This window comes from Tetrao urogallus (assembly GCF_951394365.1).
Source record: "Tetrao urogallus genome assembly, chromosome: 6".
NCBI classification, from domain to species: domain Eukaryota; kingdom Metazoa; phylum Chordata; class Aves; order Galliformes; family Phasianidae; genus Tetrao; species Tetrao urogallus.
Window position 1 is genome coordinate 36,924,090 of NC_136819.1, and position 27,129 is coordinate 36,951,218.

Sequence of the window (27,129 nt, forward strand, 5' to 3'; positions counted from 1 at the left end):
GAAGTTTTAAAGCATTTTTGTAGGAACTACTCACAGTTTTTAAGAAAGTTGTAGGCAAAACTATATAAAAAGTCGATCCCGATAACGTTTTTATTTTGTGTCAATCCGCAGCCCTCCAAACATCTGATGGTTGTTAATTTACGAGAACAATACGTTAACAATTCAAGTCTGTTGTTACCTATTTACCTATGATGATTTGATACTTCTGAATGACGTTCCTGTTCAGAACCTCGTAGTTATTTGCTCTCGCGCCTGTATTTGTCACGAGTGGGATTTATAATAGATTATTTGGTTTTTTTTCTTCTTTCTTTTAATGATCTCAACTACTCTTGGAGTTTAAGGGTAAATACAATAGGATAAGAGGGACACTTTATTCAAACGCCATGGCAGCCGTCATTGCCATGTCTTCATCCCACATCATGTGAACATAAAGAACAAGCAACAAACTCTTCGTGTACAAGGAAAATGTAAAGAACAACGGGATGGCGCTTCCTGCTCTTTTCTAAGTGACATTTCACCTATTGCTCTTATTGTAAGTGGAGAATGTCTGCACTGAAACGAAAGATGCTACATGCCTTGTGGCCTGACGTGAAGAAGTTGTCTACAGGACAAGAATGATGATGGGACGGCGCAAACATCACACGGATATTTACGATTCACTGCAACGAACGAAAGCAGACTGATCGATGCTCCTAATGGCAGAAAATCACTAATACAGGGCCGAGCCGACGCCCGAGTGCCCAGCACGGTGCTGTACGCCTCCCTCCGAGGACAGAAGGGGCCGCGGAAGGAGGTCTCGTCAGTGAACCCTGGGCTCAGAATCAGCCCGGTCTCTGGAAAGTGGGTGCATGGGAGGCTCCAACCTCACAGCGCGATGGGGAAAGCCAAGACGTCCCTCACCTGGCCCCAGCACATGGCTCGACCGTGTGTTGTTCGCGCTGCCTTTTTGGCATGAGTTAGGAGGGGCCGCGCCTAACAGCCGTTTCTGCATCGCTGGCAGCCCGGACAGAATAACCTGAGCTGGGCCAGGGCTGCCGCTTCCCGCAGCCCGCGGGCGGCAGACCGAAGCAGGCGATTCTCTCTCCTTCCCCCAGGCTCCGCCGCCGCACCCCGGCCTGTCCGCGTCCTTCCCCGGCCTCCTCGGGCACCCTGCGGGACGTGCGGCGACTGCAGCTTGCACAAAAGGACTCCAATTGTGTTGGGCAGGGAGAGAACGCCGCAGTCAAACACTGGTTTCTCCCTTTGAAATAGCCTTTTTCTCTTCCAAATACGTGTAGTTAAAGCACTACTTTGCATCACAAGTAGGGACGCTGTAAATGCATGTGGTGGCTTTCAGACTCTCCGTTATTACAGTACAACTGCAGGAGAAAAATTATTTTGCAAACGAAATCGGGACGGGTGGCTGCGAAACCCGGACACGGCCTGTGCCACTGCGGGGTTCGCTGTTCGGCAACGACATCGGCCCCTCTCTGCTCCCCGGGGCTGCGGCGGGCACTGGGCTAGGACTCGGTTGCAGCTCCGGACGCGCTGTGCACACGCATCGCTGTGTCACCGCCCAAACTTCAAGCAGCGAGAAGATAATTTTTTTTACTTCGCTAAAAAACGGCAACCGAGGTAAGCTCTACTCTCGATTATGCCCTTGCTACTTCACGCCGCGAATGGCTGGTTGCCCCCGGCTCTAATCATGCTGCCAGCCCTTTGTGGGGGGCGCGGAGCGGAGCTGTTCCCACCTCGGAGAGCCGTCGGGTGCAGCTGCAAACCCACAGAGGGAAAAGACAAGGGGAGCTCGGCTGCCTCCCATGTCCGCATTACGATTAATTACTTATTATTATTTCTCACAATGAAATTAAACTCTCAGAGCTGTAACGATAGAGTTTTCTCTACGCTTTGTAATATTAAAACGACCATAAATGTAACCAGTGTAAGTCATTACACTAATAACCAGTGTAAGTCATAAGGGTTTATTTCTTCCACAAACCTGCTCGCGTTTCTCACCCTGTCAGCAAAACGGAGCTGCGGGGTTTGTATCTACGCACCGACTGCGTGCACACCTCGGCTCGCTCAGTGGTGTCTCCTGTCCAAAGCCAGAGGGCATCAACAACATGCGCTGCATAAATGGATGTACAGTATTGACGATGAATATGAATACACGAATACGAATACAAACGGTACGAAGATATACGTACATGCATTTTGGATAAGGGGTGCGGGATCTAGAAACTTTTAAAGGAAAAGCAGGCAGAGAAAAGGGTGCACGTATAAAATCAATGAGAAACGATCGCCAACGCAGTAAGTCTCGAGGACAAACATCTGCACTGTCGCTGTAACCGAAGGACGAGCGGGACCCCCTCCGTCCCCGGGGGAAAAACAACCACAACCTGTGACAAAGAGACCCGGCCCGGCTCCAGCACCCCCCGGGAGGCCGCTACGAGGGCAGCCCGGCTCCCAGCCGGGGCCTCCTCCGCTGAAGCCGCGAGGGGAGGGGTCATTATTTTTCCCCAGGAATTTCTGAGGAATTCGTTATAAATATTCGGGAGAAAGTAGAGCTCCCAAAGGTGCGCTGGAGACTGAGGCTGAGCGGCAGTTGGCTCGGAGCTGCTCTCGTAAAACGCAGCCAGCATATAGATGGGCATTGATTGGGGACACTGCACTAGTAAAGCCCCCGTGCTGCCTGGAGGTGCGCTGGGCTCTGGTGGGGCGGGAGGCTGCGGTCACTTTGCGCGACCCTCTGCATCCTCCGGATGGTGCGGTGTGAGAGGCTCCGCCGGCAGCGGCCTCCTTCCCCGTCCCGATCCCCGTCCACCCGCCTGGCACAACGGGCGGCCGCGTGTCCGCACACACGGGCACAGCGGTGCTACGTGAGAAGCTCCGTAAAGGCTGCGAAGGAAAACAGCGTTGGAAGCCGGTATTTCTCCTTTCCGACCCGAAGCAAACTCGAGAACGCGAGTGTTCCTGTAGGTGGCACTGGTACGAGGTGTTGTGGAAGCGAAGGAGAGATGGAGAAAATTGCCCAGGAATTCCCAATTGGTTCCTATAATTTGATGCAGAACAATAGAGGCATTTTTTTCATTTACTCAAAATTCATGTAACATGTAACAAATGAAAACCCGATTGCTCGATTAGAACAAAATATGCTTTTAAAATCTGTCCCTCTGTAGCTTTATGGCCTTGTACACGAGGATTGTCTGTTTCCCTCTGTGTCATTAAACAAATCCTAGCGCAAAGAGAAATTAACTCCGCACCGCTCCTTCGAGTCAAATGTTTGCACCAGGAAAGCCCTAATGAGACACTGTCTGGTTTCCAGAGGGGCTGCTAAGAACAAGTGGCGGCAAAGTTATTAAACCTGCCCCAGTTACACACACATCATTAAGCCCCCCCCCCTCCCAGTCCCCCCAGCGTCTCTCCCAACACAGAAGCACAGAGCGGGAGCAGGGCGGTGGCCGGGTCGGGGCCGGGGGGACGCACCCCTGACCGAGAGGGATCTGCCGGCTGGAGGAGGGGTCGGGCAACCCCCGATAGGGGCAGCGGAAAGGCCTCCGACTCGTCGCCGAGTCGGCACCACTGCGGTTTTTTTTTTCTTTTTTTTTTTTCACCTGTCCCTGTGTCCTCGGTGTGTTGCAGCGCGGTGCGACCCGCACCGCCTTCACCGAGGGGGACCTGCCATGGACTGAGGCGGAGCCGTGTCTGTCGGTCGGAGGCTATCTGTGTCGTCTGTTCCCCCATGCTGCCGGGAGAGAGCCCCTCGGCCGTTCCCTACGCGTTGACTCGGTGCTCCCCCGCTCCCTCCCTCCCCGAAGGGGTTTCGCAGGGTGCCGTGTCCCAGCTTGGCAGCGCGGCTCTCGCTTTCACTGCTTTCACTGCTGTCACCTCTAGTTTCCCTTCAGATCCGGGGCTCCGTCACCGCCACAGTGACCCCGGGACCAACTTCGGTTTACCCTCATTGCTTCGTAAGGCTGTAAAAGAAGGTTACATTTGCTGCAACTGCCGGAAAAAAAGATGTTAAACAAGATTCCCTCCCGTTAAACTCCCATTCTCTGACTCGTCCTCGATGTAAATGAATTCCTTAACACTGAAACCACACACACTTGGCACTGCGCGACTGCTCCTAAAGCGCACTTGGGAACAGAACAGAACGAAAAATTGTTGTTTCCTGGGCGATCCGGCGCTGTTACAGGTATTCCTGTGCATGTGTGAACATTTTATTCATTGACGCGATGTCCGAATATCTCCTGGGTGGCCGTTCTCACACCCGTACAGCCACGTTAGCTGAGCACTGAGATACGTGTGTCGCATTCAGCGCCGTACTGTAAGACAGCGCACAGCAGCGACAGAGGCGATATCTGCAGACGAGAAATTCTTAACATGGACGCGGCACACAAAGGCCGCTCCATTCCTCTCCTTGAATGCCCCTCAGAAAGTGAGAGCGGTGCCAGCAGAGCTCTCCCCGCTGCATAGCCGGGGCCGGGGCTCGGGCAGTCCCTGCGGCAGTCGCACCGCGTACGCGAGGCTCTGAGCTCCGCCGCGGTAGCCCCGCACCTTCCCGCGCCTCCTACCGCGGTGCGGCTGCCGGGTTCAACCTCTCGAAAAGGTTCTGGGGGTTCTGCTCACAGAGCGTGTGCTGCGTGAGCATCCTTCTGCTCCTCACTAGCTACTTCCGAGGTGAGAACGGCCGGGAGCCCGTTACCCCCGCCGAAAGAGTTTCTGGGCAGCCCCCGAAGGTCCGGTCGTTTCCCCCCCGGCCCGGCCCGAGGAAAGGCCAGAGGAAGCCCTCAAAGCCAGGAGCTGCCCTCGGACCCCCACGCTGGGCTCTAGGAGCACTCCCCACCACCTTGAGGCTCCCACGCATGGGAGTGGGGCTGCCCACTGGAACCTGAGGTCTCCGCCTTTCCCCTGCTTCGCATTTTGGGGACGCTGGGCTTTACAAAGGTGCCACCCCTACTCCATTAGGTGAGCCCCTGCCCGGCCAGGCGTACTCCCCCCCCCGTGCTGTAGCATTCTCGTCCCCACGCTCCTTGCTAAGTGCCACTTTTCCCCTTCAATTCTTCAATTATTTCCTACCTGAAAAAAATTAATCTTTTTGCCAGGCGGGTCACAAGCGATCAACAGGCTGTTGTATATTACAATGTTTTCATATTCCTCTCGGCTCCCCCTGCCCTCTACCGACTCACTGTAGATGTGACCTTTGGTATTTCAGCCCACACTCAGCAGTTGAATGGAAACAAGTTGAGCACGTTCACTTCTGATAAACATTATCCTTAAACCACTGGAGACCCGAGCAGAGTAAACGAGCTTTTCCGACAGGACCACATCAGGAACACACATTGAGAAAGGGAAAGAAACCAAATATCCCGGAGATCAGAGGCGGGGTGGAGGGGTGGGAGAGGAAAGGAGGGGAACAGACAGGTTGGAAGACACTAGGGGGGAGGGGGAGTGAAAGAAAAGGACACAGTTGTGAACACAATGGGCGCAGATGGGTGAGAAAGAGAGTGAGCGAACGGCGCGGGATCACATCCGAGCACAAACGAGCGACCCTCAGGGACACAGAGTCCGGGAGCCGCGGGGCCGGGCTGAAACCAAGAGGATGCGTGGAGCTCGGCCTCGGCTTCACACCGTCGGGCGCTGGGAGGGGGCGGCGGGAGGTGATGGGGCCAGGGCCGGGCGGCAGCGGCGAGGGAGCGGCCGGAGCTCCCGGCGGCTGTTTTTCGGGGAGGGCATGATGCTAATGCAGCTCGGCAGGCTCACGAACAAGCACTGCTCTCCTTTGTTTAATTAAGTAATTAATTTAATTAAATTTTGGATCCGTGTCCCGCTAATTCAGTGTCTCCTGCCCTAAAACCAGCCGCGGCGGGTCAGGTCACCGCGCCGAGGAGAGCTCTGGCTGCAGCGAATGAAGAACGCAATCGCTTTCAGGCGGTTGAATTGGTTGTGTGCGTGTGTCAGTGCGGGGGGACCCCCTCGGCAAAGGTGATGGATCTGGCTTTTGGAAGCGCACCATTTACTCATGTGGTGTTCCGAAGATGCCGTTCGTGTTCCTGAAACAAACACAGAACTGCCGTAGGAAATGGTTGAGTTGAATACCCGACGAGTGAACAGCGGATATTCCGAACAAACGTGGAGAGGTGCGAAATAACCGCGGTCATCTTTTTTCCTCCACAAAACGTATGCAACGCACCACGAATTTCTGAGAGATCCCTATAGCATCCGCCCTGTTTCTGACCGTGAGATATGCGAAGGCTCTGCAAACTAGCTCGATTTTTTTTTTTTTTAAACATTTAAAGTCTCTTACAAGTATTTCACATAACAAAGAGCGTTCATACGCACCAGAGACGTCAGATCCATATTTCACCCGCCGATATTCCGTGCACTGCCGTCACCGTATTATTCCCGTTCAGGTTTTACTCCCTTTATAGGATCTGGGTCTTTGGGAGTCTATGAAAACAAACAAACAAAATCACTCAGAGAAAAAAAGTTTAAAAAATTACGGTATTTTCTTGGTCGAGGCTGAGAAGCCCGTCATTTGCGACAGACGTTGGATGCGTGAGAGAAGCACACAGGGGGGGACCAGAGCACCCACTGCCAAACCAAACACGCCGTGACCCACGCACGCTTTAATTCCTACCAGCTTGTTTTTCTTTTAACTGTTAATACGAAGCATTGTCTTTCATAAAGTTGGAAAGGGCTGCAGGACGAGCAGTTCAGCGCAATGTATCTTTTGGCTCGTCGATTAAATCAAAACGCGGGGAGATACCCCGGCTCGTCTCGTCCCCAGGCTGCAGCTGAATTCCCGACAGCTTCGTGGCTTCCACAAAAGATAACGTAACCGCCGCCTTTTGCCACCCTCTCCTGCACCACCCTTGAAATGTTCAGTAGTCAAAAAGTGCTTTACTGTAAAGAGGGCTGAAAACAAAGCCCTACTCTGCCAAATCAGCAGAGCAAAGACAAGAGAGCCGTGTGCGTTCCCAGGCACCGTCCGGTTTCCACCCGACCGCTCTCTGGGGCGGGGGGGTCCGCGGTGCGCCGGGCCTGGCCCCGACGCCCCTCACAGCGGTGCCCAGCACAGCGCCGGCTCCGCTCTCTAATTGCGCTAATTTCTCTTTGCGTGCGGCTTACCGCCTGGCAGGTATTACGCGGGAGTTGCTGTTGTGGTAGGGACCAGGTGCTGAGCACGTCCGCGAGAGGCAGCGGAAGGGCCGCCGGTCCCGCGCTGTCCGTCATCTCCTGCGGCCACTGGCGGGGCTGCAGGGCCGCCGGGCCGCCCCCGGGGGCGGGCTCGGGAGCGGGGGGCTGCGGCTCCCAGCCCAGCCCGGCCCTGCCCACGTTGCCCTGAGGTTGAAATGCAGAACTCAAGGCTCTCTCGCCGGGAAGTAGATTTCCTCGTAGTCCTTTTTTCCTCGCCCCCCTGCTATCTCCTCGGCGGCAAGCAGGGAGCCCGACGGGCGAGTGCGGTTGGGGTAGCAGGAGGTCGGGAGTTGAGGGCTGCGGTGGGGATTTAGAACGGCCCCGGAGGTGTCCCACTCGGAGGAATGGGTGAGTGCTGGGATCTGCGGGGGGCTGTCAACAGAGAGGGAGCCCCGTGCCCATGCCGTCATGTGCCACCGCGGCTCCTTATTGACTTTACTCGTGTTTCTACACGTCGGGACAGCGCGCCGAGGGGTAGAGCGGGGAGGAGGAAAAGCTAATGACTGCTCGGTTTATTATTAATGTTATTATGCGACTGTGAGGCAGGATCGCAGCAGAGTGGATGCCCGCAGCCTGTGGCAAGTTGTATATTATTCCTGACACCGATCGGAGCAGTTAACGTTTTAGCACGTTTGTTTTACAGCCGGCTGTAATCGTGCTGGTAGGCGCGAGCGGCCCCAGAACTGCTCCGTACAACGCGGGGCGCGGGCGGTGCTGCAGGAGCAGCTCTGCCACCGCCTCTCCCTGATTTGAAAGAATTTCCTCAACTACTTTTCCTTCCTCCCCCTCCCCCACGTCTCTGAAAAATTTTTCTTTTCTCTTTCTTTTCTTTTTCTTTTCTTCGTATTCCTCTTCCTGTGACAACAGAGCTGAACTTTCTGTCAGGGCGATCTCATTTTTTCATCTCTGGAATGTGCTTTCTTGGAATATGCTCAGTGCACGGTCCGGAGAAATCCTACATTTGTTGCCACGGTTTTTTTCTGGTGCTTTTCTTCTTCTTCTTGTTTCTTCTTCTTCTTCTTTTCTCGCTTTTTTCTTTCTTTCTTTTTTTTTTTCTTTCTTTTTCTTTCTTTCTTTCTTTTTTCTTTCTTTCTTTCTTTTTTTTTTTTTTTTTCTTTCTTTTTAATTTCGGTGATATTCCACTATTTAGGAACACCGTGTCAGGGCGGACCTCGTGCAGTGGCATCGGCTCGCAGATGCCCTCCCGAGTACCGCGCAGTGTCCGACGGCCGTGTGTGTGCTTGCTTGCAGAACCCGCCTTCGGGGAGGTGAACCAGCTCGGGGGGGTTTTCGTCAACGGGAGGCCTCTGCCCAACGCCATCCGGCTACGGATTGTGGAACTGGCGCAGCTGGGGATCAGGCCGTGCGACATCAGCCGCCAGCTCCGCGTTTCCCACGGCTGTGTCAGCAAAATCCTGGCTCGCTACAACGAGACCGGCTCCATCCTACCGGGGGCTATCGGAGGCAGCAAGCCGCGAGTCACCACCCCCACAGTGGTTAAACATATCCGGACCTACAAACAAAGGGATCCGGGCATCTTCGCCTGGGAGATCCGGGATCGCCTGCTGGCCGACGGCGTGTGCGACAAGTACAATGTACCGTCGGTCAGCTCCATCAGCCGCATCCTCCGCAACAAGATTGGGAACCTGTCCCAGCAGGGCCACTATGAGTCCTACAAGCAGCACCAGCCACCCCCGCAGCCCACCTTGCCCTACAACCACATCTACTCCTACCCCAGCCCCATCGCTGCCGCGGGAGCAAAGGTGCCCACGCCGCCAGGAGTGCCTGCTATTCCTGGCACCATGGCCATGCCCCGCACCTGGCCCTCATCCCACTCGGTGACGGACATCCTGGGCATCCGCTCCATCACGGACCAAGGTGAGGAGGGGGCCCGAGGGTCGCGAGCTCCGCGGCGCCCCAACTCGAGCCGAGCACTGAGCTTTGGTGGGATGTGCCCTGTGATTCGGATACAGCCAAGGTCCAGGTGCTGCGGGCGTGATGGCAAACATCGACCGTCCCTGGTGGCACCAGGGCCGAGCTGTATCAAACGCGACAGCAGGGAGCGGCCCGGGCTGCGCTCGGTGCCGTTGCCGGTGCGGCTGAGGCGTTCGCTGCCTCCGTCGGGCCATAGGCGCCACCTCGGCATTACCGAGCAGTCCGTTCTCTCTGCTTTTCGCAATCAGGCCAAATGCTCTCAGTCAGGAAGTTCAAATGTCACCTAATTGCCTTAATTCTGATGCTGTATTTTCCTTCGAAGCGGTGGTCCGGGAAAACGAAACCCCCAAGGTTTGCTCCCTGTATCCCTTCCACCTTCTTTCTGTTTTTCCGTCTGGGAACCGCACCGCGTTCCCCGGCTATTCAGTGCGCTTTGCCGCCGAGAAAGGGACATTTTTTCCATGTCGGTTGGTGCCAGGCGGCGGCTGTAGTTCCAGCAACAGTCGGGAAGAACCACCGCCTCCAGCGCTCCCCGCGTCCCACTCTGCCCTCCCAGTGAGCGGACGGGGGAGGGAGGGGGATTTTTGCTCTCATTGCATTTCTTAACGGTGGCAGTCCGCTTCCAGAAGCACTTCTAATGCGAAGTGATCCTTCATGCACTGCAGAGTAATTATCTTATACCGACTTTGAGAAAACAGGTTTTTTTTTTTTTTTTTTCCCAAGCAATGCATGTGCACACAACTCTTCTATTTAGAAGTACGCACGAATAGCGTTTTTGCACTTATTCGCCCTTTGCTTTACGAACTGCTTCCGTCCTCAGCGCTGTCACAAACAGATGTGTCTGAGTCGGCCGTAACAACATCCTCCTGGCAGCGCCTGCTCTGGGCCAGGGGGAGGTGATGCTGGCAGTAAGCATTACAAAAATGCATACTGTGTACTATCACACTCGAGTCAGAATTGTGTAGCGAGCCCTCATATTCCTGCCCACGCAGGTACAGGCCTCTGCCCTCACGGCCGCCTCTTGCCTCTTCCCGTTTCTCACTGCGGAGCCACACGCGTCTTTCCGCGGTGTAACCTTCCCCCCTCTCCCCCCCTCCTTCCCAGCGCCGTGCGGCCACTGCCGCCGATTGGGGCTGTTCGCCCTTGATTTATAGGATAAACTGACCTCGCTGACACGGAAAGGAAGCCCCTATTCATGGGAAAGTGTGAGATCAGCAGAAAAGGGCACTTACCGAGAGGGCTCAATTTCTCAAGCCAGCCCTAGGTTGGCTGCTCAGAGCCGCTCGTAGGGCGGGTGCGGCCCCGCATGCTGCTCCGCCGGGGGGGGCCGTGGGCGAACCATGGCGCCCGGGGACAGCCGCCTGCAGAGCGCACGCACAGCCCGGGTCTCCGTGCCGCGGCTGCTGCACGTAAAGGATAGGGCACTTTCCCCCTCTTTCCACCCTTTCCGTTTGTTTTTCTCTTATTTTCTTCCTTTTAAGATCTTTCCCTCGTTCTCTCAATCTCTCCCCCCCCCCCTTTTTTTTTTTTCTGTTTTCGTTCTTTCTTTCTTTCTTTTTTTTTTTTTTTCGTGGTTTGTTTACTTTTTCTTAGTTTTGGTCCTAAACGTATTTAGAACCCCGTGCGTTACGCGGCTGCTCCAGCTTTCCTTCTACTGCAGGCTGCTGTTTGTCCACAGCCACGCATAGGTGGCGATTCCTGTCAGTCTCTCTGGCACACTCCAGAGAGGCTAAGCACCGGGCCGAGTCAGCTCCGGGCCTTGGTGGCACGATGCTCTTCTAACCGGCTGCTCATAAGGATGGGAGGCACAGCCGCCTCTCCCTCCAGGGAGGATGCGGGGGCTCAGCGTTGTGCAGAGGGTGAGGGACGGCTGCCCCTTAAGTCTAACTCTAACCCTTTGCCCCCGTGTTTCCCACAGTGAGTGACACCTCTTCGTACCCCAGCCCCAAGGTGGAGGAGTGGAGCAGCCTGGGCCGGAGCAGCTTCCCCCCTGCAGCCCAGCACGCCGTGAATGGGCTGGAGAAGAGCTCCCTGGAACAGGAGGCCAAGTACAGCCAGGTAAAGGGAGAGGGCCGGCCGGGAGGAGGGGTGCGTGGGGCCTCCGAGCTTAGCCCTGGGGCTGTGGCCCCTTCCCGGGGCTGAGCTCCCGCTGTCGGCTCGGTGCTTTCCTTCGCTCTGTGCCCCTGCTGTTTTCGGCGCGTCCCACTGCCGCCCTGGTGGCTGCGCTGCGGGCTGTGCGCGGCGCTTGGGAGGTAGGGGAAGAATTCGAAAATGAGGTGTATCTGCTTCCTACGTGAAGCTTTTTTAACTGCTTAAGCAGACTGCGAACTGTCAATAATTTTATTACAACGCAATATAACTGCAACTTAACAAATCTCTGTGTAAATCTTTGTGCCTGCTAATCAAATCCTATGCCAGGGGAAAAGCTTTTAAAGAGTCAACTGTTGCTAGCTGGGCAGTGCAGGTTTCAGAAAAACACAACCAAAGAAAACCTGACTGTACTTCTTCCATCTAATGGAAAACATTTCAAAACATAAGACGGGCTTCTGAGACCCGTTGCCTTCTGTGATTCTGTTGTCATATTTGTAATGAATTCAAAGAATATTTTAAAGAAGTGTGCTTTTTTTTGTGTGCTCTTAGTGTGCTGCCCATCAAGGGCAGAGGTCTGGGACACGTGTTCTGAGTTTTGAGTCTGCTTTTGGACTCTGTGATTGGTTTGGTGCTGAGAGGAGCTGAATCAAACCCTTCTGAGCTGCTGAGTACAAATTGTGCAGCTACTTGTAGTGACCAAGGTAGAATGGGACACACCATAGTGAACGACCACTGTATTACATATTCTGCCTTGCAAAAATGTGATGCCCGTACTGGTCTTCTATTTGTTTTGCATTGTATTTTTTCTATTATCGTGTTATTATTTTGTTCATTGCATATTGTGAAAAATCTGCAGAGTGTTATAGCCATGATTGTGTAGATAAAGTCGGACTTAGAGTTAATATTTACTCTTCCACAATTTTATCAGGAAACAAATAACTGATTAGCAATCTTACTGAAAATTATGAAAATATCTTCTGCTGAGGCCAGCTGTGCCAGGGCTTCGTTGTCATAGGTGCCAGTGTGGGCCATTCATTGATTCTGCTGAAATAGCCACAGGATCAGGCTCAAGGAGAATACACCTATGAAATCTTATTTACCCCAATGGGACACTGAGGAACAATGCTATGTACATTGCATGATTTTCAGTGCTGGTGTTGGAAAATATTTTTATTTCCTTTTTTCACTCTTTCAGCATTTATACTTTCGTCTTCATAATATATTACTGCTCTATTGTCAATACCAGTTCTATTTTGAAGTTTTGTTCAATCTGAAAGATAATCTGATAAATGTAATCTAAAGATATTCACTATCTAAAAATGGAGAAAATTGCAATTAATAAAGTGGAATTCATTGATAAAAATATATTGTCCAGAGTTTAAAAGGATGGAAAATCTAAGAAGTATTTATCCAAAAGGTCATTTTCTGATCTTTGCTCACTGAAAGAAGGTACAGATGAGATTTCCCCCACTTTTTCCCTTTAATAATATGTATCAATGGGCTTTTTTGCACTACAGACCAGTCTGTTCATGCGGTGTTCAGCTTGCTTACCAGCAATTTCATTCATGTGTGCATTAGTTGGTTTGCATGTCACAAGTTCAGTACCTTGCTAATTCAGGATATATTTAAAGAAAACCAATGTCAAATAAGGATATAAAAGTGGGGTTTTTATACTTTATTTTTTGTGATTTCCTTTTTATTTATTTATATGTATTTTTTTTTTTGGCTAAATGTGCAAACTGAGCCAAAAATCTTGCTGCATGTAGAACTGCCTTAGCTGCCTGTTTGCTGAAGCTCAGTAAGTCTGGGCTGCTGTTCCATGGCAATTCGGTCTCAGCAAAATACATTCTTGGATCTTTACATGGTGGTTGTTGGTTTTTTTTTTCTTCTTTTTTTTTTTTTTTTAACACATGTATTGCTTTAGATGGAAACAAGTGAGCAGAGGACAGGAGAGAACATTGGCTCATTTATGCAGATCCAGCAATGAGGTAGCTGTAGTGGTGAGAAAGGGAGCAAGTGCAGAGGCAATTTTCATGCCAGAAGAATTACACTGCAATAGGCTCTCCGTTTGGACCTCAGGGTAAACGGAATTTTCATCTTCTCTGTGCAAAGCTCATTGCAAATGCTGGATCTTGCGAAGGCAGAAAGAGGATGTCCCCTGCAGAAGAGAGGTGACTGCTCTATAGTGCTTGCTCCAGTGTTATGCCCGTACAAACAAGACACTGAAGCATACAACAGGAGCAGAGCAACACAGAACCCAGTGCATTTGTTTCACTGAGGTCTTCCAGTTACATAAAAGGAGCAGAGAAAGGAGCAGAGGGAATGTGCTCTGAAGCACATTAATGAATAAACTTGTGGGACCTATATTGGATTCTGCTGTTCCTACCTAATATCAGCACTATATTTTAAGCATTGACAGCATTCATGATGCAGATTCAAGTGCCTGCAACTTGCAAAGAACTCCATAGCTACTGGGTGGGTGAAGGACTTCTTCCTCCCATCTCAGTCATGGAAGATAATATTTTACCTCTCAAGAAAGCCCTTGGATGTTCTCTCTGCATGAACAAGACTAGAAGAATTGAGCCTGAAGAACAGACTCATACTTTCAAACTATATTGATCTGCTCCCTCCTTCCAATGGATACCCATTTGTTTTATCACAGGGCACTGCAGCCTTGTGTTCTTGGGGGGCGCTCCCATTCAACTCATCCAGGGCTGATCCAAGAGTAGTGTGAGTGGTTGGTTGCATTTTACCCCTTACATACATATGAGTGTGAATTCTGTTTCAGAGAGGATTGGAGAAAAAAGGGAGGAAAACTTCAAATTTTGGCCTTGGCAATATGTAGTCCCACTTGTTTAACATGAAACTGAATGGCTGAATGTAGAACACTTTTCACTGTGTTTTTAATTTCCCGGTGTCACTGGGGTCTTTGAGATATTCTTTGGTGTTTGGGCTGGGGAGTTGGAGAACTGCCTGGAGAACTATCATTCTGCATCAAAACTGCATAGGGAGTCACAGCAATGCCTTGTGAAGTTTGTATTCACTTCTAATTACCTGATACCCCAAGTTACTGTCCTTGTGTAAGGAGCCACATTATATTTTCCCACTGCAGTATTTTTGCATATTTCTCTTATCATACAGCTTTGCAAAAAGTGCAATTGTGAACCTGAATTGTGAAACTGAAAAGGAAAATAGTGTTTTCTGAGAGCTTGACAGTTTCAGGTTGTAAAAGTTTTGTAAGGATCTCAGTTACATACCAGTATTCACACTGAGAGGCACTTTCATTGTGTGTTGGGGGTAAGGCTTCTATGTATAATCATATTACTAACACAAAGGATGAATATCCTGAGAACTTTTATGCATTAAACAGCTTACAGTAATGGCTGTAATAAGGAAAAAATACTGTCTGAAATCATTGGGATACAAATCTAATTGTACCCTGTATTTGAAGTGAAGTCATTTAATAAATATTCCTCATATTCCTAATTCAGTTTTCATCCATCTCACGCTTGTGCCTTTCTGGACTAATGTAAGGGATGTGTAAAGTGAAAAAACTGCAGCTGATATTTGCATGTGTATGAAAATACAGGAGGTCTGATGCATGCCTATCTGATCTGTTGAGATGCAAATAGCTTTGGAAACATATCTTTTTCAGAATTATTTTCTGAAATATGTGTGTATTGCAGGAAGCAGACAAGCATGCTGTCAAAGGGAGCTGATGCTCACTAAATGGAAAATGTTTGTAACTGGGATTCTGAGGGCAAGTGGTTGTTGTGAGTTTACTGGAGAAAAATGTGACCTGTTTGGAGGTCTGACTCCAAACCTAGCGGAGATGCTGAGAACACTCCTAGTTATGAGGGGCTTGTGAATGTGAGTTGGGCAGTCTTTCTCTGATATATTAGGTGGACCCCAAAGTAGCAAACCTTTCACCTTTGTCTCAACAAAACTTCCTCAGCTGTTCCCATTTTGACTTCTCAGCTCACTGGGATGACACTCCTTGTTCTGTTCTTTGGCTGCATTCTGATGAGGTAATCCTGATCTCCACATTGCTTGCAGCGTAAAAATGAAGGCTCCATTTTAGGGGCAAGTGATTGCAAATAATTGTAGGTGCAATTCTTGGCAATTATTTACACAGAAAATGTAAGCAATGTAAATAAATATTTAAGTTCCTGAATATTGACTGTGGATGAACAGTGAATGTGGTGGCAAAAGCATCTGTAATTGTTTTTATCTGCACTGCTTAGAACCTGCAACATATAGTTACTTCTTTGGGAGTGAGATGCAAACTTAACTTTAAATGACATGACCTTCCTACACAGATTTTTAATTGCAAAATTTCATTAGCAGATTGCTTATTTGGCATCTTATATTCTAAACCAGGACTCAGGGAACTGAACTCCTATTCCGGGACCATGCAAAATTCATTACGATAAAGGTTCAAACTACCAGCTCCCAAACCATACCCAGAGGACGGGATGCTGCTAAAGAGAGGGGCATTTTTGCTTCCTTACCATAGTACCTAACAGAATTGTAAGCAGATTTCCTGTCTGCAAGGGCTCAGACCTTGGCTTGGAGACTCTCCAGTTCTGTCTTGTCTCCAGACCAGTGCCTGTTATTGTAATACAATCACTAAGATGGCTTGTTCAAGGTCTAGGCATCCATGTCAATGCATGTTGTGGGTGAGGGGCATGAGCTGATCCCACTACATGCACCCGATTCCTTCCCAGGTGATCTGGATGGCACCCCATTCGAACCCCATTTGTGAGACCTGCCTCTTACTGGCCACCTGCTTCCACGGCCAAAACCCAGTGCCCTGCCCACCAACCCACATGGCTACAGGGCACTCCACCTGGATGAAACTAATAAAGAAAGTCAGAGAGGTGAGTGAATGGTACAATGATACTTGGACTGCACACTGAGCATCCTTTGCTCCAAAGGCCCCAAGCAGCCAGGAACTCCGCTGTGACTTAGAGGCCCACGGCCTGGAAGGCGAGAGTGGTGGGAGATGCCTGTCACAGCAAGGGAACAGTGTTGGGGCAAGGAGATCAAACAGGACTTGATCGTCAGTCTTCAGGTGCTTGCAGGAGAGTGAAAGGTAGATAAAGGCTGTACAGTTTGTTCATCTGTTGTGGCAGTTTGTCAGCTTTTAGGGATTGTGTATATGCCTAATCATAATGATGTCCATTCAGTGGGTTCTGATTTCACCCATCCTAACTTGCCAGCTTCTCAGTAATTGCCTCCACAGCATCAGGACTTGGTTAGACAAAGGGGACTGCAGTTTTGGTTTTCCCCAAAGAGGACAAAGTGAGGGTATGACCAGTTTGACCCCATATTTACCAACTTTTAACCAGCAAAAATCCCTTTGATGTCTCTGTGCTCGTAACATCTCTTCCCATCAACTTCAGTTTCATTTAAATAAAGCTATATTTAAATTACAATGTATTGTTACATATACTGTACAAAGAAGGCATTTTTTCATACAGATTTTTGCTAATACATCATAGTTTAAAACATCACTGTAGGAAGAACAAATGCCTATTCCATTCATTGTGTTTACTTGTCTAATGCCCATAATTGCCCTGCAAATCTCCAGATTTTGCCAAAATACTAGGGTGAATTACTGTGAGAATCTGTTTCAAAACAATGTGATCGTGTTGCTAGTTCTACTCCTGGGACTTTGTTCTCAAGGCATGACTTTTCCTGAGCTTCCCTTTTGTCTACTAAGGACAGTGTATCTCTCTAAAGGAAGTTCAAGTTTAATCTTTACAATTGAAATCAAACTTTGTACTCAGAGTAAATAGAATTGTGAAGCTTATTAAATAATAGAAAATAACCTAAGAGGCAACACGTTCATTGGAAAGGTGGTGAGTTCCATTTACACGTTTTTCCTAAAGTGGAGTGTGAATGGAAAACAACCATTCAGTGAACCTATAGCACTTGCACAATACTCAAATTTGGGAAATGTTTTAGGCTGACTTATTAGTATGTGCCTGATGCCTCCTATGTGATAGAAATAATTTCACAGTGAAAATCACCTAAAATAATTCTGTTCTGAGCAAGCATCTAAAATACTTGCTCACCCTTTTCCCTTGGAGAGTACTCCATTTTCCCTCAGTCCACCTTGTCTCAGCGTTTTTTCTCCCATCTCTCCTTCCCTCTGCTATTTTTGTAGCGTATTTCTCAGATCGTTTTTCCCTGTTTAAGTCTCTGTGAAAAAGGTTTTTTATTTTTTTTCTTTTGTTTCTGTTGTAGTTGGTTTTGGAAAAGATGTAAAATGACCATGACTCCTTTAGGAAAGCATTGGTGATGGTGTGTAAATTCCAGTTAATACTATTTCCAAAAAAATGTTTTTATTTCCCTGAAGAGGCTAAGATTCAAAATTTGATAGGAAAATATAATTAAGAGTGATTTTGATGCATGTCGTAGCTTCAGTTAAAACACTCAATTGATCCTATCTGATTTTCATGTTATTCAGTGCAGCTGGGGATGCCCACAAGTAAAGGAAGGAACTTTAAGTTAATAAAAAAACATATTAAGCACAGGGAATAGGATCTGCTCATTATTAAGCAGATGAACTTTATTTTAGAAGTAGCATGATTTGCTCATGTGGTATAGAGTAATGCAAGGACTACTGAATTTAATAACGGGGAAAACAGATGCAAAGATAAAAGCTTAAGTGTAAGAGAGATGGTATAGAATTGGATAACTGAGTACGTTTGCGATGTTGCAAAGCACTTGAGGCTGCATATTTTCTATTTTAACTGTGTTTTTTAATAGAATATCAGCATTGCTTTATACAACATAGAAAGAAAGAGATCCTGTAATTCCCAGCCTTGAAAGTTTTCTTCCTATTTTTCAAAGCCTAATGTTCTGGGAATCAACCCAGCTCAGCTGCAAGACAGACTGACTGCAAACATCTTACCCATGTGCTATTTTAGAAGCTCCTCAATTTCTGTGTATTACCTCTCCAGTTCTTATCGAAAATTAAGGCACATGTTTCAAAGTAGTATCCTACCTACAAAATGTTCCCACTTCAAGGCTTTTCAGACTTCAAAATCATTTAATGAAGATGTTTTCACTTTTCAGAATCTGTCCATTCTATTCTTCTGCTTCCATTAACAGAAAATGAAAGTGGAAACATATTCAGTAAAAGAAGGTCATCATATAAGAATATGGACATGGTCTAACATGAGCTATGAACATACTTTTGCACAAAAAATTTCCAATATAAGGAAAAGACAGCAAAAGTAGTTTGCAGGATCAGCTCTGACTGGGTTATCAATACATCTTGCCATCTTAGCAATTTTATTACATTTTTCTTCAAAAGTTTCTTAATACAAAGATAATAAATTGCATAAATGAAATCACTGCTCACTTCTGTAGTGTTTATTTTTTTGGTAACTCTGACTTACCTTTGTAGGACGTTAATTTTAGGGGGATGCTGATTTTGAATGAGTTCTTTTAGGACCATGTCATTTTTCTCATTGATGCTGATGTACTGAATAGCAGTTTCAAAATCTAGCTCTAATTTCATTAACGACAGTATGCACCAAAATATTTTATTTTAAAAGCTTAAAAGTAACATAGGTGTATTCTTACATTTTTAGGTAATGCTGTTTTCTAAAATGAGATTTCCATTGCATGCCTGCTGATGATGTTTTACTTTGAAAATTTGTTTACTCTTCCCTCGGGATCCCATGTGTTGCTCTGATGTTTAAATCACATTTAACCTCTAATTAAAAAGGGAGACTTAGCATATTTGCTTCCTTTATGCTTTCAGTTTGCACTGATTGCTCCTAGTCTCCCTATTATCACTTTTTTGACTGATGATGTGCACGTCACAAAGGACATCAGCTATCTTCTGGGTTTTTAAAGTCATCTGCTCTTCTGATTGAAGGATGAGATACTCAGCTCGGCTTCCTGCTATGCTTTTCGCTTGCTGTGGAAAAAAATGGCTCCTCCAGTAGCTACTTGTGCCTGTGTTTTCAGGACATTCAGGAATTCCAGGAATTGTTAAAGCTTTTTGTTTTGAGAAATGAACTGTGAGAGTGTCTGTGATGCTCTGTAGCCAAGGCCACTCTGTTTGCTGGGAGCTGCTGTTCACAACAATGTGCTCACACCTCCATGGAACTGTTTCATTTGCTTTTGGGGAAAGGCCCTGGGCTGGAGGATAAAAGCAGTTGCTGAGTTCACTGATCCAATGGCAGGGAGGCTTCCTTCCACCCAAGGAACTGTTAGAAACACAAAGCAGCAACCAGAAATGCATTCCTGAAGCAATGGCACGGGCAGAGCTTCTGCTGCTCTGACAATGGAGCTTGGGCTGAGTCATGTCCAAGCTCATCAGAGCTGTCAGATCAGCTAGTTTGGTCTTGAAGCCAGTGTAATTTCTCAAGAAATGCTTCCTAAGCATTTAGAATGCTTCCACAAAACAAATGCTTCATCTACATAATGCATTACCCCTACAAAAAAATACTGTAGCAGTTACATTACAATGGACAGACTCCAAACCATTGGAAACAATTACTTCAACATAAGAAGAATCATCTACATCCTTGTGGACAGAATCAACTGTCTACTTCAGAGTCAGACTGTGAAACTGATGTGGCATCCATCTCTCATTGGTACCATGTAAACTTGGAATCAGATTCTTTGCATGATTGCAATCAATAATAATTAACCTAAATGCAGATTTGCAGTTTTGAATGCTATTTCTGAGAAACTGCAGATAACTCTGCGTCATTTTTGGAAACACTTAGAAGCTACACATGAAGGGATCACATGGAGAGGATCTGATTTTGATACTCAAGAGAACATACATAGCAAGCAAAACACTCAGAAAGAAGAGCAGAAAAAGGGGTGAAATAAAACAGTATAGCTCAGTTACTGGATGTAAGTTGAATTTATGCCTGAAAGTGGAGTCTAGCTAGTGTTCTTCTGGTATTAACATGGCCGAGGCAGAAAAAAAAGTCACATTGCTTGTCTGACATGGATTAATTGGGAAGCCTGTGCAGAAATTTTGTGACCTGAAATGCAGGAAAGAAGAGGCCAAGGCTGAGCTGTATGGCGTGTTACACCAGCATAAGCTGCACAGCAGAAACTGAGTTGTGGATGGTGATCTTAGGTTTTCACTTGTAGGAATATAAACAGCTGATGGAAGTCATTTGTTCCAAAGACTATCCCCCACCTTATGTCCCAAATCCCAAACAGACCGAAAGCAATGCACCGTACTTAGAGTGTCTAAAACTACAAGTCCTTCTATAAAAACTAATGAGTCAACTCCTTCCCTGGTGAAAATGCACACAGCATCATCATTTTTTATCACATAAAGTGACACTTTAAGTCTCTGTGGCTTTGATTCCTCCTGGATAATCCTTTTACTTGTGCTGGCATGTATCATGGTAACTCAGTAGGACAGCACGAGACTGAACCTTACTCAGCTGTTGTTTGCAGGTACCCTTGTGAGAACACATTTCACTGAATTCACAAATCACATGTTCTAGGTTGACAACACAGCCCTGAAATTTGGAAGCAGTTATTCCATCAGTTGCTTCCAAACATCAGTAGAGGCAGCAGTGCAGAGAAATTGTTTCCCTCTGCTCTCTGTAGAAGCCAGCCAGTCAAGCAGGAGCTCTCATCATTGGCACAGGAGACGTTCTCCCTCAGTAAGAACTACATGTTAGTCTATTTGTTTTTAAATTGTTTCCCTTGAAAATCAATGGTTTGAATTAAGGAAAAAAATGTTTATAAAACTTAAAAACAAGGTTCAAGAGGCTCTTCATTTAAAACAAGTTCCAACAGCTTTAAAAATCCATAATAACCATGGGGTTCTCACACTCATAATTATGAATGTTTGGATTTTGGTGCTCACTTCCCCTGACTGAAATACTGCAGGATGAATTATTCATCCACTATGTAAAGGCTCATGGAAATTAATCCTCTCCACTTATTTTAAGTGAATGTCATGTTTGTAAAAAGTGCTGGATTGACAGACAAGATTCAACCCTTCTGATAACCTGCTCTATCTACAGCTGTTTAGCAGAAAAGTCCTTGTAGTTAAAATCATTGCATCAAGTCCCTCAGTGTTGAAAGTCAGAGATGAAAATCAGTGATTTCTTTCTGAGTGGCACAGTTTTAAGTCTGTAAGGTGAGGTTTCTTTTATCCCCTCAGCTTTGAATTGGGACTATAGGAGCTGCTTTGCAGCAAGGCACGATCTCCCACTGAAGCAGAACCCTGCTCTGTGTGGAAACTGCTCTGGCTCACCCCAGTGCTGCCTGCTTTTCTCAGACACCTATTGACATTCACATCACTCAGTCTTCAAATCTTGGTAGAACTGGCACTAAAATACAAGGGATTAATTTATTCAGTGAGGAAAAGACAAGAGCTTTCAAGTATCTGACAGGTCCCCAGAATTCCCTATATATCTGTCTCCATGTTCTGCACCGAATGTTTAGGGCAAGATCTTTCTCACATTCAAAACATTAGACAGCATGAAAACATCAGTTCTTGGCAGTAGGTTAAGAAAAGCATAATCCCCAGCACAGGATCAGGCAGGGCATGGGCCAGAGCGCCCTCCCAAAGGCTGTGGATGAGGCCACCCTGTTTCTGGTCAGAGGAAGCTGAGCTGTGGGGCTGTGTATGTACTATGCTGATCATCCTCAGTGTTGAAGAATTGGTCCCGGTCTATTTTATTTACATATATAGACATAGCCATCATTTCTAGAAACTTTTTTTTTTTTTTTTTCCTCTGGATGCAGAGTTTAGGTTTGTACATAGCAGGAAGTAATTTCTTGAGGGCTGGAAGTTACCTTTCCCACCAACAGACTCTTGGCCTGTGATAGTGGGATGGGGACAGGTGTGTGGCAAAGCAATCGCATCAAGTGATATTTCAGCTTGGCATAATGCACCACTGCACACAGCTTTGAAGGATGCATTCATAGCCTAAGAATGAGTACTTATTCTACTCAGATGAGATGTTAGAGCATCTGTCTTTTTAAAGAGTTTTAGAAGGAAGCACCAGTGGTTAGAGAGTATCCTACAACACAGCAGTCTATACAGCATATGGAAAACATTTTATCTTCTCTACAGCAAAGGAGAAGGCTGGCTTTTCCCAGAGCCATGTTTTAGTGGGGAGCAGTGGCAAGGCAGGAGGATGGAAGGACACGTGCCTCCTCTGTAGCTTAGGAGAAGTCTTATAAAGGCACAACCAGGTATTCATAGGGCATCACCATTCATGCCTGAAGCACCTTACTTAAAACAGGACTTCCAGCCTCTAGCCTGCTGCTGGGCACCAACCTGCTTGAGAGTGGGCAAGCCCTGGGGGAGCACATGACCATCCAAAGAACCTCTCTGAGCCTCCGGGCTGGAAGTTTGCCTGCCCCATATTGCCACAACAGTAATGGAACTCCCCAGGGACTGGCTCTAGGTTTCCTTCCAGCCCTCAGCAGTGATTCTTCCTGCAGGATTCTATTAGGCTGTGGGCCTTGATGCCTGTGTTACAATCTGCCTCTACTGGCCTCACGAAAAGCTTTTTGTTACTGTTGGGAAAATCAGAGATATTTTCTTTTCTTGTTTCATACTTCTACATTGTGGAAGAGGCATGGAGCTTGGGGAGCAGCAGCTTTTTTGGGACCTGTCATGGTTTTTACCTTCAATAAATTCAGTGAAATAATTTTCCATGTGATTTAAGAAGCATAGTAATTTACAGAGCAATTATTTGAGGGTCTGTATTAATTAGTATTGCTGAAAATGCCGATATTTAGAAGCGAGGCTAAAGTGTAATTCTGAGACACAGTAGGAGACATGTAATTGGAGTTGAAGGTCAGGTCGCATATTTGGATTTTCAAAAGAATAAGGTGCGTGCAGCCTCAACAAAGTGTTTATGGATTTGGAATGACAATTATGTTGCTGCTGCAGCTGTATGTTTTGTACTAATTAATACCCCTATTTGAGACTTATGGCTGGAATCCCCTCACTGTCTCCTGCTGTTTTAGATTGTTGCGCACATTTATATTGACTACAGCAGGATTGCTGCTTGTTTTCCCAAGCAGCAATGAGAAGACTGTCCAATCAGTGGAACTGAGTACAATGGTAGGAAACATAAACCTGAAACTAGGACAGTGCCATTTATGGGGATAAATACTGGAAATTTGAACAGGTGCAATTTGGACAGAGATTGATCAAGTGAAATGTTAACAGTGCCCGAAATTTCAGCAGCAACAAATGTCTGTTTTGCTTTTCAGCTCTGCACTGTCCAGAGTAGTTCCAGTTTTACAGGGTGATTAAATCTTTGAAAAATTGGCAGACATTACATGATCTACTGAATCAATATCCATTCTTTCATACTCAGAAAACCTTTTTGGTAAAAAAACAAAAACAAAAAACAAAAAACCACCACAGATACTAAAACATAAACACTACACAAATCAAAACCTAAGCAAGATAAATGATCCTGTTTTGTTACTGTTCTGCTGAAGAAGCATTTACAGGGTGTGAAGTAAAACGCTGAACTTTTTTATTTAAATAAGGAGTCATTCATTGTGAAATCCTATCCCAGCAGACTGAAGGACTCTCCCTTATTTAAATAGAAACCCTTCTCCCTACCCACAGTAGGACCTAAGAAAATAGCTTGCAGGAAAAGACCTAGCCCTGTAATTGCTTTGTGCACAGAAGTGCTATTGAAACCACGAGAAGCTGTGAGCAAAGAACATTTGCAACGTTATATTAGAGACACCTAGAAAACAGATTTTAAAAGACATCATCAGTAACAATACTACAGTTCTGACTCATGCTCTGTGCAAATAGTTACCAAAGAGTTTCAGATATTTCAATTCCCCAGCTACTTGTTACCTTTCACTATGGGGAGTGTTATGTCAGGATTTGTGCCCATGCCTGACTGTTGTAGCTCAGGGCTGAGCCTGCTGGGGCTGGAGCAGGTGGGGTGCTGTGATGGATCCATCACAGATAGCAGTAGCATTAGGTCTTGAACATCAGCATTAGATGCAACCATTGGGCTGCAGGAGTCCCTGGCATTGCAGGGCAAAATACAAAGAGGTCACACTCACTGAATCATCAGAATATCAGGAGTTGGAAGGGACACACAAGGATCATTGAGTTCAATTCCTAGCTCCACAAAGGACTGCCCAAATATCAATTCATAACAGAATCACAGAATAATACATGCTGTTCCTTGTCGTGCTCTCGACGTTTGTTCCTTATGTGTCCTTACGCAGATAGTTATGGCCATAGATAGGCTCCTAGGAGAGGTGTGTGGGTCTGATGCAGATAGCTGGTCTTAAAAGCAAAACACAAAGGCACCTTTGCACTGCGGACATCCAGGAGAATGACGACAAGTGGCTCTCCCAGGTATCTGTGTCCAGTTGTCACATGGGCATCATTGGTCCTGGCTCCTGCACAAAGCCTCAGCAGCTTTCCTTATGGCAGATAGGTTTTGTCCTAAAGTCATAAACTCAGTCGGAAGGGACATTAAAGATTATCTGGCTCCAATTCCCTGCCATGAGCAGGGACGCTTAGATCTGGCAGCTCAAGGTCCCATTCAACCTGGCACTGAACACCTCCAGGGATGGGGCATCCATACCCTCTCTGGGCAATCTGTTTCAGTGCCTGACCAACCTCAATGCGAAGAATTTTTCCTTTATGTCTAAAATGTCTCCCATAGAAACGTGTCTCCCTTTCCTTTCAGGCACACAATGGCCTCCCAGCAGTTGGAAGCTTCGTATCAGCACCAGCCATGTCTCCCTACGCCACGTCAGCTCAAGTGTCGCCCTACATGCCATACAGCGCAGCTCCCTCCAGCTACATGGCAGGCCATGGTTGGCAGCACGCTGCGGGCACGCCGCTCTCCCCTCATGGCTGTGACCTCCCTGCCTCGCTGGCCTTCAAGGGCATGCAGACAGCCAGGGAAGGCAGCCACTCAGTCACGGCCTCCGCTCTCTGATGCAGGAGCTGCTCCAGGCCAATTGTCCCCAGCACCGGGCTCACAGACTGCTCACCTCATGTTGGCGGAACCCGGTCTTTCTTTTCCTGACTTGTCTCCTGCAGGACTTTTCGGGACTGAAAGAGCTGAAGGCCGCATCAGAAGTAGAGGGGAGCGTGCTGATGCCCTTGCACTCTCTAAGTAAAGATCTTGTGTCCCTCAAAGGGCCCGTGGAAACTTGTCTCACTCCTCTGGTCAAACCACACATATTTATTCTTAATCACCACAGAGTTTTGTTAAATGTGCAATTGTTGTTAAGATTTGTGTAGAAATCAATAAAGAAAAATAATCACAGGAAATTCTGCCACGCCTCAAATCAGCAAAGGTGGTTAAATCAAAGGTATTTGCCAATAACCTGACTCTAGAGAACAAATAAGGTTATGTGATCCACTGCTATTAAGATCACTTTTTTTGTCATTTTGTTGAGTTTTGATAGTCAGATACAGAACCAAGACAATGTGTGGCTTTCAGATTCTTCTGGCATTTCATCATCATCAGGCAGTCATATGTTTGTATTTTTATCCATTTGTAAATATAGGCTTTCAACAGCATTTGTCTTTATTTCTCCGTGCACTTTCTTCATTTTCTTTGGGTTTTTTTTTTTTTCTCCTTTTTTTTTTTTTCCCCTTTCTCTTTCCTTGGAAATTCAAAAGGTGACTTTCTGACTATTTTCAGTTGTCTTTGCATGGTGCAGTGATAGCTTCAGGGTTAGGGATGTTTCTTTCATCTCTTTTTTTTTTTTTTTCTTCTTCTTCTTCTTCTTCTCCCTCCCCCCCCCCCTTTTTTTTTTCCTCTCTATCTCTCTCTCTCCCTTCGGTCTACAGCGTAGAATTCAACATCTCACAAAATACAGTTATTTCTTTAGCAGAAGATTCAAAGGCCAAAATCCTGCGAAGTAATTTTCCCCAGATGCTCTAGGCCTTCCAGGTTCACAAAACACCGATTCTGTGTTAAGAACACAAACAGAAATGGGTGGGAAATATCTGAACAGAGCTGAAAACTGGAGAGAAAAAATGCTGTTATTGTGAAATGTGCAAAGATGCTTATAAAGCCATGTAAGTTAGCAAAACCACTGTGAAACAGAATTGTACTGTCATTGTCAGCTAACCCATGTCCAGAATTTTTGGCCCCAAGATTACGCTGTAATTTTTTTTTTTTTTTTTTAAAGAGGAAGTTATCTTTAATTTCTGCTTTAATGAATGTAAAATAAGGTTCTTGGAAAGGTTTACATTGTTGTTCTGAAGCATTTTTTCCCCTTATAGATATACTGGTGGTGGTGCTACAAACACAGATATTTAATATTAATGACTTCCCTTTCTAGATTTCTGTAACCAGTGGCAAGTACTCTGTCCCAGTTATTTTGCTTTAAACTTCTTGACTTTAATCCCAAGAGGGCTAACGTTCTGATCTTTGAAGATTTACCTGTTTTCTTTGGGCAATAATAAAGATCTGAATATTATTCCAGAATGCTTTCCACATGCTGTAGGTATGTTCAGAATATGAATTTGAAAAGAAAAACTAAGATTGGTGTAAGATTTCATATAATATTAATATATTGTGATTTTTTTTTTTTTTTTTATAGATGTGCAATATATTAAATTACTTCAGAGATGGTTAAAACCAAGGAGAAAACATCATTCTTCAAATATTGCTCTGTCTGCATACCACATTAAATATTAATTCAGGGAAGGTGAAATATACAGTCCTCTCTTGAAATACAGTCCTCACTTTGTGGATTTCTGAGTCTCACCACTGAAATGGCCATGGGCAAAGTTTCCTAACAATAGAAGTAACCAGTACAAATGCTGCACATGGTAAATCCACTAAAATACAGATGTATACAACTGGCTGCAGCCACCTTTGCTTTTTGCATTAAAAAATATTTAACTGAACAGTATTTCTATAAAGAACACAGGTATTGTATCATGGC

The 27,129-nt window shown here is 46.6% G+C and overlaps 1 protein-coding gene across 1 annotated transcript; it reads left to right on the forward strand.

Moving 5' to 3' along the window:
• Positions 1–8,359: 8,359 nt before the first annotated feature.
• Positions 8,360–25,160, forward strand: PAX9 (paired box 9; the record flags this gene model as incomplete). The annotated part of the gene is made up of 3 exons (XM_079537101.1): positions 8,360–9,057; positions 11,033–11,172; positions 24,906–25,160. Exons 1-3 carry the CDS (start codon positions 8,376–8,378, stop codon positions 25,158–25,160), a joined length of 1,077 nt encoding a protein of 358 aa, XP_079393227.1. The 5' UTR covers positions 8,360–8,375.
• Positions 25,161–27,129: the final 1,969 nt, after the last annotated feature.